This window comes from Prosopis cineraria, unplaced genomic scaffold, assembly GCF_029017545.1.
Source record: "Prosopis cineraria cultivar Desert tree isolate PC_DT_omini unplaced genomic scaffold, ASM2901754v1 PC4, whole genome shotgun sequence".
NCBI classification, from domain to species: domain Eukaryota; kingdom Viridiplantae; phylum Streptophyta; class Magnoliopsida; order Fabales; family Fabaceae; genus Prosopis; species Prosopis cineraria.
The window spans coordinates 40147099-40164422 of record NW_026555335.1 but is presented as its reverse complement, the minus strand read 5'-3'; the positions used below and the strand labels follow the sequence as shown (position 1 = coordinate 40164422).

Here is a 17324-nt window from a genome sequence, read left to right as displayed (position 1 = left end):
AGCATAATCATTGACGAGAGTTTGTCTAGAGAGATAAGTAGATTAGTAAATCCACGTGATAATGGGGGCTTATCATTAGGATTGGAAGCTTGCCTGGCACTGACTATTGGAATCAGGGGTAGCCAATGTTCCATAATTGATTCAAGACTATCCCATTTGTTGTTCAAGGAACTCGAACTGAACTAATCTCTACCAATTCATAAGGGGGCTAAATTAGGGGTACGATACCCTATGATTGTTAGTATTAGGAAAAATCATGATATATAAGTGAGTAAATTGACCTTGACTCGATAGCTTTTCACAAGTGAAAGATTGGGTTAGTTCGAGTTGTGAACATAACCACTTAATAGCCATTGATTTCATATCAGAGGTATTAGGAGGGTATAAGATTGGCATCAATCATGCATTTAGTTTCAATCACATAGTTGTTATTATTGTGGTTCGACGTGTTTTTAGGGGCGTAAGGTTGTTATTTTTGCAACCTCAAGATGTGTATAATTTTGATTCATTTAATGATATGTGTTGCATGCTCAGTCACATAGTTGTTATTGTTATGGTCAAGGCTATATTTGATATATATATATATATATATATATGCCATGTTTAAATTTATCGCTAATTGCATCCAAATTTAATAAATATTCAACTGTATAAGCTAGGTTGACTTTGGTTACTGAGTGATTGTACTTACTTCTCATTCTTCAATATTTCATGGCTTGGCTTATTGGATCAGGATCAAGGAAAATGATCGAATGCTTAGGATCATATGTAAATCTTAACTATAGGTATCTAGATTTATCTTTACGTGTATTTGAATTGTTAATTTGCCAATTAGGAGTTTAGATCATTCTTTTAACTACTTGTATTATTGTTGAGATTATCTTATGTATTTTATGCTCTAAGTTATTGATGTGTGATTGTAAAGCTTAAATAGGGCCAAAATATTAATGCAAGTAAGGTAAAGTGTATGTAGGTTGATTTGGATGGATTTTAATGATTTTATGCAAATTATCTCCCCCTTCTTATTTTTAAGAATCAAGGAGTTAAGTAGTGAATTTGTGTAATATGTGTATTTGATTGATTGTGATGTGTTACACAAGTCTAAAATAGTCCATTGAGTGTGATATAAGATTGGTGTAGCCTTTTGGCACATGTATTGGAGTTTAAACACTCAAGTTGTGAGTTTTTATGAAAATGTAGTAGGAATTGAAAAAAGTATCTAACTTTTGCTAGAAATATAATTTGACTGTGAAAGTTGTGCCATTAGTTAGGGTTAGGAGGAAGCTCTCTGTAGACACCTAGACTACCTCAATTGAACATCGAATGGAGAAATGGAACAAGTAAAAAGTTTGTCTAGAATGTTATCACATAATAACAAAATTTGCTATGAAATATGTGTAATGCACCATAGTGCATGGCACCTCTTGCCAAGGCGTATGGTATAAAGGCACACAAGCCACGACATATGTGTTGCCTTGTTCATTATTTTAGAGTTTATTTATAAATATTTGGATTCTTTTTTTAATTCCTATATTTTCGCATATGTTTTAAACTTTGATTTGGGAATATTGAAAATGTATGAGAGTATTTTAAATTGTGAAAACTTAAGATCCTAATTTGTAAAATTTGATAAATTTGATAATTACATCGATGTTTGGAGTTTTGAGAGGATTGGTAAAGGTTACCTTACTTATCTAATCCGGAGTTTACACTAACCCTTAGACCATACTTAAAGAACTATAAAAAACTCATGCAACACACCACAGCCAAACAATCACACATAAAATCACATTTTCAATGCATAACCCCTTGATCAAAAACATAAAGGGGAAGTCAATTTCTCATAATTTATCATATAAACCATAATATTCATTCATTTACATTTTTTCCTACTTACACCAGTATTATGGCCATATATTACTTTACAACTACATTACTAATAACCCAAGGCACAAAATATGCATTCAAAAAAATCACTATTAGTGAAAGTAATCAAAATAATCACACGTCACTCTAATTAGCAAATTATCAATGAAAATACACATAAGTATAACTACGAGGCCTACAAGTAGGATCTGCTTGGAACCCTATGCCTTTGGTCATTTTCTCCAGTCTTGATCCGATGAACTAGGCCTTGTAGTATTGAAAAATGAGGGTAAGTACCACCATTAGGTAACAAGGTCAATCTAGCCTATACAATTCATATGAATTAATTATAGATGTAAATGGTAATAACAATTTTCACAAATATCATATTTTTAAAGGATTTCTACGAAAACAATACTAATAATTAGGTAGCCAGATATAAACATTCTTTATGCTATAACATATATTAACAGTGATACATATCATGTCAGTTGATAAAAATAACTATGTGACAGGAAATATAAAATGCATGATTAATACCAATCTTATACCTTTATGATACCTTCGATATGAAAATGGTGACTATTTAGTTGCTACATCCATTACTCGGACTAACCAAGCTTTTCAATCATAAGGAATTGCCTGGCTAAGACTACCTCACTCACTTGTGACCTATGACTTCCCCCAATATTAATAACCATGGGGTGTCATATCCTAATCTAGCCTTCTCATAAACCAATAAAGACTAGTTAGGTTCGAGTCTCTTAAAAAATAAGTAGAACAATCCCTAATAAACTATGAGACAGGGACTACCTATCGATTATAATAGTAAGTTATCATTACCATGTGGATTTAATACTATTCCTCTCCCTACGCGAACTCTTATCATAGTGATCATGCCATGCACAACAATTAATACATAGCATACATATCTCTTTTTATTACTAGCATGCAACTAATTTTCATCTTCATGTACTCCACATCTCAATATGCACAAAATCAAATGTTTTTCATTTTCATAAATACATGCTTAAGCAAAAGCATAACTCATATGTGCATACACACACATATCATTCCTATTAATCCATACATACTTACACAACAAATAACTTATCACATTGCTAAATTTTCATCAATCCATAAGTAAATCTTTATCGCGATTTTCTAAACAAATTCTTTCAAGGTACAATCAATTAATGAGAAATTATATAAACTAAATTTTCTCTCAATTACCTCATTAAAGGTTTGCCCCTCAAAATACATACTTTTAAAGTTCCAATTAGCTTAAATGGTGCCATTTAGTTAATATATCAAGGATAATAATCAATATCCTCATTTGGATAAGTTTTAACACTTTATCTCATCATTTCAATTCACCCAAAATCATAACCTCTCATTATCAAACATATCCATTGATTCTACTAAGTTTCCTTAACTCACATTGTCATTATTGTGTTATTAAATCACCATTAATAACTTCAAAAAAAACTCTAACCACCTTATTTATGCCTACTTTTAGATATTAATGGTATTTACCAACAAACAACTTATAAATCTATTAATGCTAGGTTTAAATAACCTAAAAACTCTGATTAACTCTATTTAAGTTAATAGATTTGAACCTATAGCCGATATGGATTAAAAATCACTTTCCTAACTCAACCCTTAAGAAAATGGAAGAGAAAGAAGGAAGGCATAAGAAACTTACTCTTATAGTTTGGAGGCTCCAAAACATCTCCAAGAATCCTCAAACTTGAACCCTAGCAGAGCAAAAGGCTTGCTCTTCATTTCCTCCATTTCTGTCTTCTAATTTTCAAAATGATTCTCGAATCACTTGTCAAAAAATTAGCCGTACGCTACGACGCATGGCATAAAGAGGTCTCTCTATTATTGATTGCCATTAGTGCAATGTAGTTGATGTAATGCATGCACAGCATGTAGTACAAAATCTCTCTTTATATTTTTCCCCTATTTGATGCTCGAGTGACTTGATTTTACTTCAGACTTAAATTTATGGTTAAAATTACAACCAAACACATTTATTAGACCTCTCTGGCTGTACATCATATTAATTTACTTAATTACTCTCTTTTACTTAACTTAATCCAATTTTGACTTTTCCCAAATGTCATAATCCACACTTAAGAATGTGATTAATAATAGTCCAAACTCATAGTAATAATAACAGTAATCTCAACTTATAACACTTGGAATCCTAGTTTTTCTAATGGGTAAAGGTGCATTTTTGTCCCTGATATATTTCCCAAGGAGCACCTAATACCTTAAAGTTTTTATGAGCAATTTTACCCCTAAAGTTATTAAAACGGAGCATTTTTACCCTTTTCATCAAATTTTTTAATAGTCAACATTTGAAGTCAATGTTAGAATTTCAACAGAAAGGGAAAAAATGCTTTGTTTTAATAACTATAGAAGCAAAATTGCTCTAACAAAAACTTTAAGGTACTGGGTGCTCTTTGAGAAATACATCAGGGGAAAAAATGCACCTTAACTCTTTTCTAATTGAGATTATCTTTTCTTGATTTTTAAGTAGTTTACCTATATATTAACAAGCATAAAAATCCATTAGTGATTAGTTTCATATTCAAAGTGATTTTGGTAAATTTTCAAGTGACTATCATATATATTTATAAGTACCTTTCGAAAATTTCATAAGTGAATTTTAGCTTCATACTAAAAAATAAGCTATTCTTAAGTATGGATTTTAGTTTTCCCATCTAAGATTAACGATAATCTTAACCTGTCATCGTAATTTCAGTAATGTCTCTCTTTTTTTTTAATTTTTCAAGTGAAGGCAATTTTGCAAACTTATATATATTTTTAATTCTAAGTAACGACCATGGTTCAAAATTAGAATTTCAATAATTCGTGATCTAATTATAATTAATAGTCTTATGGAGTCCTTAATTGTCATTTTTTTAAAAATCACAGCTAGCAATGATGTCAATTACTATATATATGCTATATTTGTCCAAAATATGAGCCAAGAATTTTGGATGCTATAAAGTTTCACCTTAGAGTCCTTAATTATTTTAAGGGAGACTCATATTCAAGGACCACTTAAGAAACTTATTTCTAGACAAGGACTAATATGAAATTGATGTTAAAATGAGAATAAGGACTTATTTTTTTTTTGAATGGGACTTGTTATTGTTTATTATCTGTAAATAAGTTTATTGAGTGGTCATTAAATATGATTCTCGCTTGTCATCAATTCTATCTAATTTTAGGATGGACCTAACTATAGTACATGGATAGTTCACCTAGGTAGGCCCCGTATTCCTCCATTTGTGACGTACTAGGTGAGCATGTTGTTTAAATTTTTTGGTGTAAGGTGTGTTTGAAATTTGTGCCCCTCACGAATACTTTTATTTTGGGGCCTCTGTATTGGCTTCTAGTGTAATTTTTATGTGTTCCCTTTCCTCACCCTAGGCACCTTCATCCATCTCCTCCTCTTTAGCCATTCTTGGGTCTATTGTCAGCTTTGACACTTCATCTACTGTTATTGTCCACTCATTCGGCCGCATTGTTTTGCTCCTAGGTGCCTTTCTCTATTCCACCATTAATTCATATTTATACAAGCAATCTACCGACCATTGTCCTTTATCCACAAACCCATTTTCTTCTTGGCTTCATCATTATTGACTTTTGTTGTTCTTCCAGTTCACTGTTACTATTATGTTCTTCAACCCTTCCCTTTCATTTTTCCCTTCTTTGCCAATCTTCTTCTCTTTTCCAAAGTGCTATATTATTTGTTGCAGCAGTCCATTTCTTCTTTACCATTCTTCCACAATGAAGAAGAGTATATTAATAGGAGTAATCCTAGGTTAAGGTGGAATCTCTAGTGCCAAACTTAGTTGATTATTGATCTTTGATAGATAATCAAACTTGATGAGCTTCTTCTTCTTTATTCCATGCCTTAAGAGATTTGGAACCCAACTTGTCTTGAAAATAGGCCATAAATTCTTTTTGCACTACTACAAAAAGGCTTGTCATGTTTCTTTTTTAGGGGCATTTACGTCCCTATCGTGAAGGATATAGATTGGAGTGACAAAGAAAGTTGAAACATCCACATCCCTATTATTTTTTTAATTTTCTCTTTTAATTTTAACCATTTTTTCATCTTTGATTTCTGTGGTTGTATTGCATATCTTGAAAATAGGGCAACTACCACAGCATTCACTAAAAGGCATACTGATGATTCATTACCTATGGAAAACTCAAACATAAAAGTTGAAGATCTAAGTGGACAAAAAGTGCAATTAGGTTCTTAGACTGATCAAAGGTATGGTCTGGGAACTTACGACATTTTAACAGATTCATTTAGATGAAAGCAGTTGCTTGAGGGCTTTAGATTCTGTTTTAATAATGCTCTCTATGGGTAATGTCAGTTCCTGGTAAATTTCTCAAAATTGTTAATCTAGCCTTATACAATTATACTTATCTTGATATATTAACTTAAGTGGCTTAATTCCTTTTTTTTAATCACGTAATAATCTAGAGAACACTTGATTTCCTTTTTAGGAGAGGCATTCTCTCTTTGCAATCCAAAAGTCATTGAGGTGAGTGATGCAGTTTTTATCCACTTTATTTATCAAGGAATTTATGTCTTGCCACGTCATGGAATAATAGAATTATGTCTTCAATTAATTGAAATTGTGTACAAGCTGCCTCTCAGTGGCGGAGCCATGTGCTACTAAGGGGGGGCATTTGCCGCCCCTCACTTAGGAAAAATAGCATATCTGGGGCTTATATTTTTATATTTTATAATTTGTTCCTTTTTTTTTCAATACTTTACACCTCCATATTTTAATATTTTAAACTTTAAATCCATTTCAATGTTACATTTAACCCAAATTTAAAATTTAATTTTTTAACTTAGTCTAGTGAATATTAACTCACAATTTCATCACAACTAAATGTCAATATTATTTATTAATTCTTAAAAAATTAGAAGAAAAAAACCAATTTGATTAAACTAGACCCGCATTATCCTTGTCTTAAGAATATTAGTTAGGAAAAAAAGGCAACAAAGAATGAAGATTTAAGAATCAAGAATAAACTCGTTGAATACATTTTGCTAACTCACTACACTTTCAAATCTATAACTAAAAATTGAATTAAGAAACAAAGACAAAGAAAAAAAAGAAAGAAATTTAATGGATTTTGAAAAGATAAAAATGTTTTTTTTATACTAAGATCCTAACTCCGCCACTGCTGCTTCTTATGTTGATATTTGGCTAGAGTCAATATTGAGCTTTTTCTTGCTGAAGTCTTTGTTGCAAGCATGCTTCTTGCATCGAAGGTGTTGACCATGTAGGAAATAATTTACCACACTTGCAGTTAAATAAGAACATTTGCTTATTTGAAACTCTTCCTTCTTCAAAAGAACGTTTGTTTATAGTGCAGAGTAGAATTTCTGCGATAACTCTGACAACACGTTTCTCATGTTTCACTTCCATGATATAACCGTTGATTTACTCTTCCAAGGTTACTAAATTCATTTGAGCCCCTAATAAAAATGTTTGGCATATACAAATTCCCACAATACTTTTTCTATGGATCTGAAATATTTTTGCCTTTTAGTCCATTCAGCTATCAAAGGCTAGAAAGCGTCTAGAAATGGCTAGGAGTGGGATTGAACCTGCTCATAGAAAGGATTCCCAGTGCCTTTAACTTCTACAGGGAGGTTGCTATCCTGAACTTGCACTGTGAGTAGTTTTTGTACTTTGATGATCTTATCATTGGGTTGATTTTTTTTTTCCCATTATGTAATAATTGAAAATGTGAAGACAAGTAGGACAAATTGGGGATCTTTGAAATAAGGTAAATTGCGCAAATTTAAATTTAATTCAGTATTTCTTATGGCCATGGTCCAGTGCGCTCTTAGCTTATCTCCGAAATCATAATGTTCAAAGCATTCTACGATTATACTTGTCTAATGTAAACCATCCAACAGTGTAATATTGAAATAGATTTTGTGAATCAGATGAAGATTACGATGATATGAATGCCTTCAACAGCTTAGATCTGTTGTTTATTTTGCAACATTTAGGCTTGATGCAGAAGTGTAATGTAGAAAAACATTTTGGACATTCGAATTCAGTTTTATCTTATATTAGATATACGATTGATTGAGTTGAGTTAATAATTATTGTGTAGTAATGGCAAAATAGACTTGTTTTATGAACATGACATTGGAGTGGAGGTAAGCACACTTCCAAGCAGGGATCTAAAGTGGCAAGCGTATCAACTTGCCGTAACATCATGAGTTAGTTTTCTCGGGAAATATGTCTATCTATACATAAGTAGTCGAGAAATCGTGGTGCTGATGTTCTCATTCTTTTCTATTCATAAATTTATGAGTGTAGAGGTTCATTTCATTATGAAATTAAAGTACAAAATAGAGATATATGTGTAATGAATAAATGATAGTGATGCATATCATGCTGTGGTATTTGGAGTGGCACTTTTTTTTTTTTTCGCCCTTTATCTGTGAAGTGTCAACTAAATGTGTTTTATTCTTTTTGCGGGGAACGGGTTTTGCCAAGAGGGATTTTAAGATTGTTAGCTATGATTAGAAGAATTGCAATTATTTATTATTATGATTATTTTTATGTCAAGTGCTTATTTCATATATATGGTGGATCAAAAAATTATTGTCAAAAAAGGTAATGAGACACTTTTTATTTTTTAATAATTTATTACTCATGTTATTATATATTTCATGTTTTAAAAAAATAGTTCTTCAATAGAATTCTTATCCTTGGTTTTATAATTTGTTATATGTTCTTTTTATTATATCTTTAAAGTTATGATTCTAATTTTTATGATAATGGAATGAGAAACACAACTTTAAAACTTAACACTTTGTTCAAGTTTTACTATAAGTCCCTATATTTTTCAGATAGAGAAAAGAGTAGGGACGTTGAACATCGATAAAAAAGTATAACGACCTATAACAAAATTCAAGTAAAGCACAAGGGCTTAAAGTTGTGTTTTTCCTAAAAGAATTTTGTAAACATTTTTTTATAATCACTTATCAGTTATAACTCATAATAATTTTATAAAAATAAATAATTATAATTTTACAAAACATGATTAATTATTAACTCAAAAATTATAATACAAATTCTATTACTGACAAAAATTAATGAATACTTTGAATTTATAATTTTTTTGGTTCTTTAAGTGCTTTTTTTTAAAGTATGAGTGCTTTATTTATTAAGCATGAATTTTTTTTTTGGCATGGGGAGAAGTTATATTTTTAAGAACATTAAATTATAAAATAACAAGCAATCCTTTTATTTGTCTATATACTTTTCTAACATTTCACTAAATTATTATGATCCAAGACATTGAATAACTCACGTAATATTTTATTAATAAAATAAGACATTAATTATTATAAGTTTTTCCTTATATGAAATTAGTTTTGCCAGATGCAAATAATTTTACACACAAAAAGCCTAAAGATACTAATTCATGACAAAAATAATAAGAAATCCTCAAGAATGATAAATATTATATTGCAAGAGATATTTGAGAATATTGAAAATGGATTATAATTCTTTTTTGTACCACACCTTACACTAATTATTTGCTTAAACTTTTTGCTTATGGGATATACTTCTCCATCAGAATTAGTTAGATTATGCCATTTAGATTTATCATTCCTTCAATTAGCTGTAGAATAATGCGGTTCAACTAAATGCCACGTATTCAGTAAAAAAAAAAAAAACATCAACGTTGTTGATTTCAAAAACAGTATATGACAACAATGCTCCATAGTATAACTTAATCTTTCCATTTTTTATTGAAGGGCATTTTCAACTGTATCATGTATATTAATTAGTTCTATTCTTATCTTAGATTTTAAATAATTATATAACTACATTAAATACTTTCATGCTAATCAAAGAAAGGTTAATTAAAAAAATAATTTAAATATTACAAGATGTCTTATATTTTGGATCAAAAATTATTTCTAAAAGGTGTTATACAAATATGATTAAAAGAAATATCTTACAAGGAGGTAACTTTAAGAATACATATAAACTAATCTAATTAATGATATCTTGCATGTGCACCACATGGGTTGGGATACTAGTTTTAATTAATGGTACTTACTTATACAACACCCATAGCTAACTTTCAATTGGGGGCAAATATCCTATTTGAAGATATATTTTATGAATTAACTGTCATTTCTTGACTTCTTGATTTAAATGAAGAGGTTGAAAATACTTTATAATAAAAACCAAATGAAGTACATAGGTTGAGAGATAATAGGGGAAAAAAATTAAAGAATTTTAGACTCAAATTCATATTTTTGTGGGGCTTGGGTAACATCTCTTGAAAGAGGTGATAACACAGTTGGGTCATCAAAAAATTTCAAGAAGGCACATCCAGGTGAGTATGTCATCAAATTTTAACTGAAAATCTTAAGACATTAATTTATGAGTCTTTTGCCATATATATATATATATATATATATTATTATCCAATTTTATTCAATGTGGTACCTCTCTCTACACCAAGTTAACTCAACTCACATTGACAATTTAACAATTTTATTATAAATTTTTATAATTTTAAATTCTCTCTGCACGCAAGTTATTTGAAAATTCAATTATTCTAACAGTATCATTTTCAAAAAGTTTTTACTATCAATGCATTTGATACTTTTGTTTCTCATCTCATTTATTGTTTTCACCTTTCTATTTCTTCTTTTGAAATTTTTTTATACTATTCAAAAAAAATTAATGTAAGATTTTAAATATTATAAAATTTAAATTTAAATTCATAAATTAAAATTTTAGTTAACATTAAAATTCCTTCATGGATGACGTATTGAAAGTCCACTTCAATTGGGAAAGAATTGTTCTATTACTTGGTTTCAACTTTGGCTTGCAAGGAGCTGGCAAGGTGGGACTAGTTGGACAATAGAGAAGGGGTTAATGTTTAATTTTGTTCCTATATTTATTTTTTAGAAATTTTAGGTGCCCTATATTTTTTAAATGGGATAATTTTACCCTTAAATTATTTTTTTGAGAAGCAAAAAAACCCCTTTATTAATGAATCATTAACTCTATCATTATATACTGATGTAGCATGTGCGCAGGGCCCACATATAGTGATATGTAAGACTTTGACTATGTTTTTTAGTGCTAATTTATCTTTAAACTTTTTTTCAGGAGTTCTAAGAATCTTAAAGTCTTTTTCAAGGAGAGCTAGATATCTTGAAGTCTTATTAAAATAAAATTTAAAAAATATTTTGAAAATATTAAGTATCTTAATATTTAATAATTTAAATATTATTATTTAAAACAATACACTATCCAATTTAATATTTTAATATTTTGTAATTTTGTATTACAAATGAAGGGGATGAATTTTCAAATTAATGAAAGGATTTTTTCTTCTCATTTTTGCATTTTTTTTCTTGTTAAGTAACTTTTTTTAGCATATTAATGGAATAAGTGATATCTTTTAAATAAATATTTTTGTTGTTATTTTGTTAGTTCTGATTGTCATATTTCTAATTTTACTCCTAACACTGCAATGTATAGAAAGCATTAAATTTGGGTATTGCACTATTTTGTAGGAAGATTATTAGTTGACCAAAAAAAATTAAAAAATTTAATCAATATTAAAAATATAAGTAAGTTCCTACACGTATAAAAAGCATAACGGTTTAAGTATTGTCTTAGAAAAAAGATTGAATATCGATATATAAAAAAAGTCATCTATAAATTTATAAAATGCTAATTTGAGTTGTTAACATATAAAAAGTAATTTATAAATTTTGAATGAATATTTATAAATAATGATATTTAAATTATTAAATATAAAAATATTTAATATTTTGATAATATTTTTAAAGTTTATTTTAACAAAACTTTAAGGTATTCAGTATTTCTAAAAAAAATTAAGTGTTTAACACTCTTGAAAAAAGAGTTTTGAATAAATTGGCATCAAAATATATGATCAAGATTTTATATGTTATTGTACGTCCATGCACATATCACATCAATATATAATAATAAAATTAATAGTTTCTTAATGAAGGGACTTTTTGTTCATTAAAAAAATAATTTAAAAATAAAATTATTTTATTTAAGAGTATATGATGTTTAATACACTTAAAAAATAAGTACAAAAATACAATTAGACTTCAATCCATAAAAAAGTGATGGATTAAATAAAGCCAGTGAAGTGCATGAATATTTAAAATAGGAGACAAGTCAAAGCATGATAGCAGACAAGTACAAGACACATTTATTTAATGTTTGAAAAATAGATAGTAGGTAGGTAGAGTAGAGATATCATAGTCAGAGATGAGGCGAAGGAGGAGGAGCCGGGGCACTCTGTGAAGAGGCTCGATTTCTGGCAGGGGCAGGAGGCGGTGACAGAACTCTTCTTCTTGACCTCTCTATTATCTTCCTCTTCAAACTCTCCTCCTCTCCTTCTTTTCATGCACTCCAACACAAATGATCATCAATTACCCATTATTCCAAATCATTACACATCCACACACACACACACTTGAGCAATTCATTATTGAACTTACCACAGGGATGAGGGGACCAGGCTGCTGTAAAGTGACCCAGAAGGAAAAAAGCTACCAGTACCGCAGCTATCAGCTTCGACTGACCCATGCTTATTTCTTGATACAAGTAGGAAGGCAAGGTTTCAGATTTTATAGCTGAGCCACGTTCTTTTTGTTTATTCCTGATTTCATAGAAAAATGAACCAATCAATTACACTCTCCCATGAGAACCTACTTAATGTTGACTTCTCTGGCTCTTTTCATTTTATTATTAATATCTGTTAGAGTCCCTTTCGGAAATTACAAGGCAACGTGAACTTCAGTGTTGCGCTCAGCAATAGTCTGTCTTCAGTTCAGCCTTCACGCCTTGGTAATGTGCAGTTGGAGTTGCATGATTTCAGCTCAACTTGATTGAAAATTTTAATGCTCGCTATTAACAGAGAGAGAAGACTTTTGCGTATAATAATCCCAGCTTTTATTGTCTCGTTTTCTCAGCTCTGTTCAAGAGTCAAGTAGCGGCAATTTAAATTTCTTGATATGAAGCTGGCAATGTTCACTTGTTATATAGATATTCGTTATTGTCCTTGAGGTGGTGGTTTTAGAGTAAGGCTTTGGCCTACTTCCCATGCGCTAACTTAGCTTTTTGTTTTGTTTTTATTTCTCCAGGAATAGTTGTGATCAGCCTGTGAATCAAGTTGTTGGCTAGCTGATATAGGCACAGCTGCAACTTCCATTTTATAAATTCAGACAGGCATCACGTGACGTGCCTGAGCTCAATGCTTATCCTCCGTGTTATTTCCTTTTTACTCTGCCTCCAACACGACGTCTTCATCGTCTGTCTAACTCTTCATAGCCCAAAATGACCATTCCATTTCTCCATCCATACTAGACAAAGACGCATAACAAGGAAATTGTACGAGCAAATCTGAAAAAAGCTTCTTTGAATTGATCGAGTACAGACAAAGAGTGACCCATGTTGTACTACTTATATACCAGAATAACAACTCTGTAACAGCCCTTCCCGACCAGCTAGGCAGCTATATTGATCAGTTTTTACAACAATCCTAATAACAACTTCTCTAAACTGGCGTGAAGTACTTTGATCTCGTTAACTCAGAAACATCATCATCTCAGCAAGAAACTAAGAAAGCATTCCCGCGCATCTCTCTTCTTTCCTCTTATCTACAAGATCCGTGATGTACAGAGTATATTTCTTGGCTTTACATGAAACACAACAAAAAATCCAATTCATTTGCACACGATCACTATCAAGTAAATTGCATTTTCTCTCAAATTGTCAATTGATCATTTGTCGCGGGCCAAGGTTCTCTTCTATTGCAGATTTGCAATCCTCTAATTCTGAAGCTCCATGATTTACCATGGGTTTTCCCGCTAGTGCTTGATTGATCAGAAGTTGAGTTCATTAATCAGTTCAAGTGTTGATCTAATAGTGCTAAGGCCTGGGGGTTAATTATACATGAATACATGATTTAACTGGGAGGTGGATGAATTGTTTACTTGTTATAGGCACAATCCCAAAAATAATCAAGTTGCACATGCATGGTTGTGGAAAAGTTTATTATCTGCACAAGGCCCGAATCCAGCATGATTGCCACGTTGCTCATACTATATAAAGGGACTTGTAATATTTACTATCTGTACCTCTTAATATGGGCAGGCCGATTTTAGCTTTAAGAATTAACTTCCTCCTCATCATATATCTGAATCGGAATCTTCACCACTCAGAAGGCCACGTTTTGGTCTTCTATCCAAGTCGTCTTCTTCCTAAATTCATTTCATGTACTGAATAAAATCAAATGTCAAGGAATGGAATGCAAAGGGCAACATCTGCAACAACTAATTAACAATCAACCTCTTCTGGAACTTCGCTGGTGGATGGTGTGGTCTGAAAAGGCACACTGGGCGCATGGGTAAGTTTGGACAGTTGATCCAGTACCAGGATCCTGCAAGAAAGAAGGAATTTCAATGAGAAAAAAATCCTCATGTCACCATCGCAAAATTAACATACATACATACATACATATTAGCAGTTAACATACCAAAAAGCTCAATCGAATCATTCAATTGTTGCCGTATATATACATCAAGCTCTTCTATAGACTTTTAATGGCACTCCCTCAACGTAAAAGTAAACTTCCCTTTATCTCTAACAAATTGATACTTCAGTTACATTTAAAAGAACATCAGTGCCTTAACTGACCACCTGCAACGAACTTTACGGTAATAACACATTATTGCACGTACTTTACCTTATCGTTTCCAGATCCTCGGGTGCGTTTTGGTTCTCCGCGTAGGGAGGATCAACATGAAGAGTATAATCTGGGCCAAAACAATCATAATAATCATTGTAAGACAAGTTATTATCAGGTTCCACTCCAACTGCTACTGCTGTCTACAACAAATGAAGAGTTAGGTACATATGCAATAAATAATATATATAATATATATCTCCACTAAAAAAATTTCTCATAATCTTGATAAGGAGGAGTGAAGAGACAAGCCTCGTAACACCAGCAACGAGCAACGTTCTGAACTTTATATCCTCCCCCACCGAGAACCATGAGAGGAACATTGAATGATCTGAGGAAACGAAGCGAATCTGCATGGCCTTTTACAGACAAGTTGAAGGGACCCAACAAGTCACCAGACAAGGAATCAGCTCCGCATTGTAGAACAACAGCATCAGGTTGATAAACCTCCATGACTTTCTGAATAATGACTCGAAACAGTCCATTGAAGTTCTCATCGTCCATTCCATTCCCTAATGGGACATGTAGGGCATAACTTTTCCCAGGACCCGACCCGGTGTCGTATAAGTGTCCAGTGCCTGGGAAGAAATCGTCCCCATACTTATGAAAAGACACGGTCATCACTCTATCAGTGGTGTAAAAAGCCTCCTCCACACCATCCCCATGGTGGACATCAATGTCCACATATAAAACACGCTGCCCAGTGACAAAGGTCATGTGAAAAGCTGTATTCGAGTTACGACAGTTCTAGAAAATTGCAGAGAAATTGAAAGTATACCCTATGAACTTTGAGAAGCTCGAGAATGCCGAGGACGATATCATTGACGTAGCAAAAGCCCGCGGCCTCACATTTCTTGGCGTGGTGCAATCCGCCGGCCCAATTGATGGCAATATCAGCATCGCCATGATTCAATATTGCGGCAGCACCAATGGAGCCACCGGCGGAGGCCCGACAGAAATTGAATAGGCCGTTAAAGACGGGACAGTCCTGGTCGAGATTGAAGCGCCTGAGCTGACGGTAGCAAGTGTTGCCTTGGATGCTCTGGGGCGAGACGGTGGAGAGGAAATCAACGTAGTCGTGGGAGTGGAAACGTCTGATGTCTTCGAGGGTGGCTGGGGAGGGACGGACGGTTTGGAAGTGGCGGGGGAGGTTGTATTGGACAATGAGATTGTGAGCAATGCGGATTCGGACGGGTTTCATGGGATGGTCGGGTCGGTATTCGTAGTCACCGATATCGGGTTCGTAGAAGTAGACGACCCGGCGATGTCTGCCGTCGGGACCCGACGGTAGCGAAGCACCACCGGCTGAACCGTCCCCCATACTCTGACTACTGTTTCCTCGCTCCGATACCCCAAATTCAAGTTCTTTAATTTCCTTCGTCTTTCTTGCCTCTTCTAAGTTCTAACAATCAATCAAATCACATCAGTCTTCATTCTTGCAAGTCATATTACGAGGGACCTCAATTCAACAAAAATTAACGATAAAAATAGAGCGATTAATTTAAATTTAAAAAATATTTGCAATGACTAAATTAAAAATGTAAACATATTATAAAAATTATGTGTGATTTTTTTCTTATTCAGTGCTAATATCTCGATCAAACAAAAATAAAATGTCTTCGTCTAATATCCAATAATATCTTAAACAAGATTATTTTAAATAGAAAAATACTTGTACAGGTTATACAATCAAAACAAATTATTAGATTAATTTGTACTCTTGTAGGGACCCAATGTACAAGTTTCTTGAAATTGTATTCGGATGTTTGAAATTCACACACATCCTACTCCACCTCTTTACTCTTTCATATAAAAGCTTAAAAAAAGTTTGATTACAGCGTTGCCAGCATCTTGAATATTATTCTCTTAAATTATATGTTGACTTGAGGGGGCAAGTCACCGCAAGTGAAGTCCCCGGTCGCCGCCTGAGTAGTTAAGTCAGTTAGAATAAGTTAAAGTCGGTGGAAGTGCATGGTCAAGCCAGCTGGCATCTTCTGCATACGCATAACTGAATGTGCACTAAGCTTAACAAGATTCCAGTTTGTTAGGCTCAACCCATCGTCTTCTCTGTGAAGCATGAGTCCCACGTTCCACAGACCCCCGTGCTCATTTGCGTGGGCCGAATACTCCCACCGACTCTTCTAGACCCATTTTGATCTAACAGATCAAATTGTTTATCCCAAATTTAATATAGGGCCCAGTTCTTTAAGCCCAAAGCTTAAAAGAATCCCTATGGTCTCATTTTGGTCCAATCGAAGTAAAACATTTCACGTCCGTCATTTATCCCCCGTCTCCTAAAGTACAAACATTCCTCCAAACGAATTGATTTCTTTTAAAAAGATAATTATATTTAAAGATTAAATTGAAGGAATTCATATTTGTTGTGTTGGGTTTTAAACATTTTAAAATTTTAGTTATTCATGTGATTGATAATGATAATACATGGTTTGATCATGATGATGATCCTGCATAGGATACATGGGGTGGCGACCTTTGACTTCACTGCGCATATTAATAAATAATTCGGGGCCAACAAAAGAACTGAATCGTATCGACAGCATAGATTGGGTAGGTGGCAGTTGTGTTCTACTTTTTTTTTTTTTTTAATTTATGAGATA

The 17324-nt window shown here is 32.4% G+C and overlaps 1 protein-coding gene and 1 long non-coding RNA gene across 2 annotated transcripts; both read right to left on the bottom strand.

Moving 5' to 3' along the window:
• Window positions 1-12147: 12147 nt before the first annotated feature.
• LOC129308118 (uncharacterized) lies at window positions 12148-12548 on the bottom strand. Its single transcript, XR_008592542.1, has 2 exons — window positions 12458-12548; window positions 12148-12355 (listed from the first exon to the last, which is right to left on the bottom strand). It is a non-coding gene; the product is annotated as an uncharacterized LOC129308118 (long non-coding RNA).
• A 930-nt stretch (window positions 12549-13478) lies between these two features.
• On the bottom strand, window positions 13479-16027 carry LOC129307851 (histone deacetylase 6-like). Its single transcript, XM_054948778.1, has 5 exons — window positions 15485-16027; window positions 14959-15402; window positions 14707-14849; window positions 14310-14400; window positions 13479-14221 (listed from the first exon to the last, which is right to left on the bottom strand). Exons 1-5 carry the CDS (start codon window positions 16025-16027, stop codon window positions 14150-14152), a joined length of 1293 nt encoding a protein of 430 aa, XP_054804753.1. The 3' UTR covers window positions 13479-14149.
• Between the last annotated feature and the right edge of the window lie 1297 nt (window positions 16028-17324).

What these genes read in the sequence shown, in the direction of transcription:
- LOC129307851 (XM_054948778.1), bottom strand. Translation starts at nt 16,027, where the DNA reads ATGGGGGACGGTTCAGCCGGTGGTGCTTCGCTACCGTCGGGTCCCGAC. An exon ending in CTCGTTGCTGGTGTTACGAG is followed by an intron (nt 14,850 to 14,958) that starts GCTTGTCTCTTC and finishes CATTTGTTGTAG; the next exon opens with ACAGCAGTAGCAGTTGGAGT. An exon ending in CCAGCGAAGTTCCAGAAGAG is followed by an intron (nt 14,222 to 14,309) that starts GTTGATTGTTAA and finishes AAATGAATTTAG; the next exon opens with GAAGAAGACGACTTGGATAG.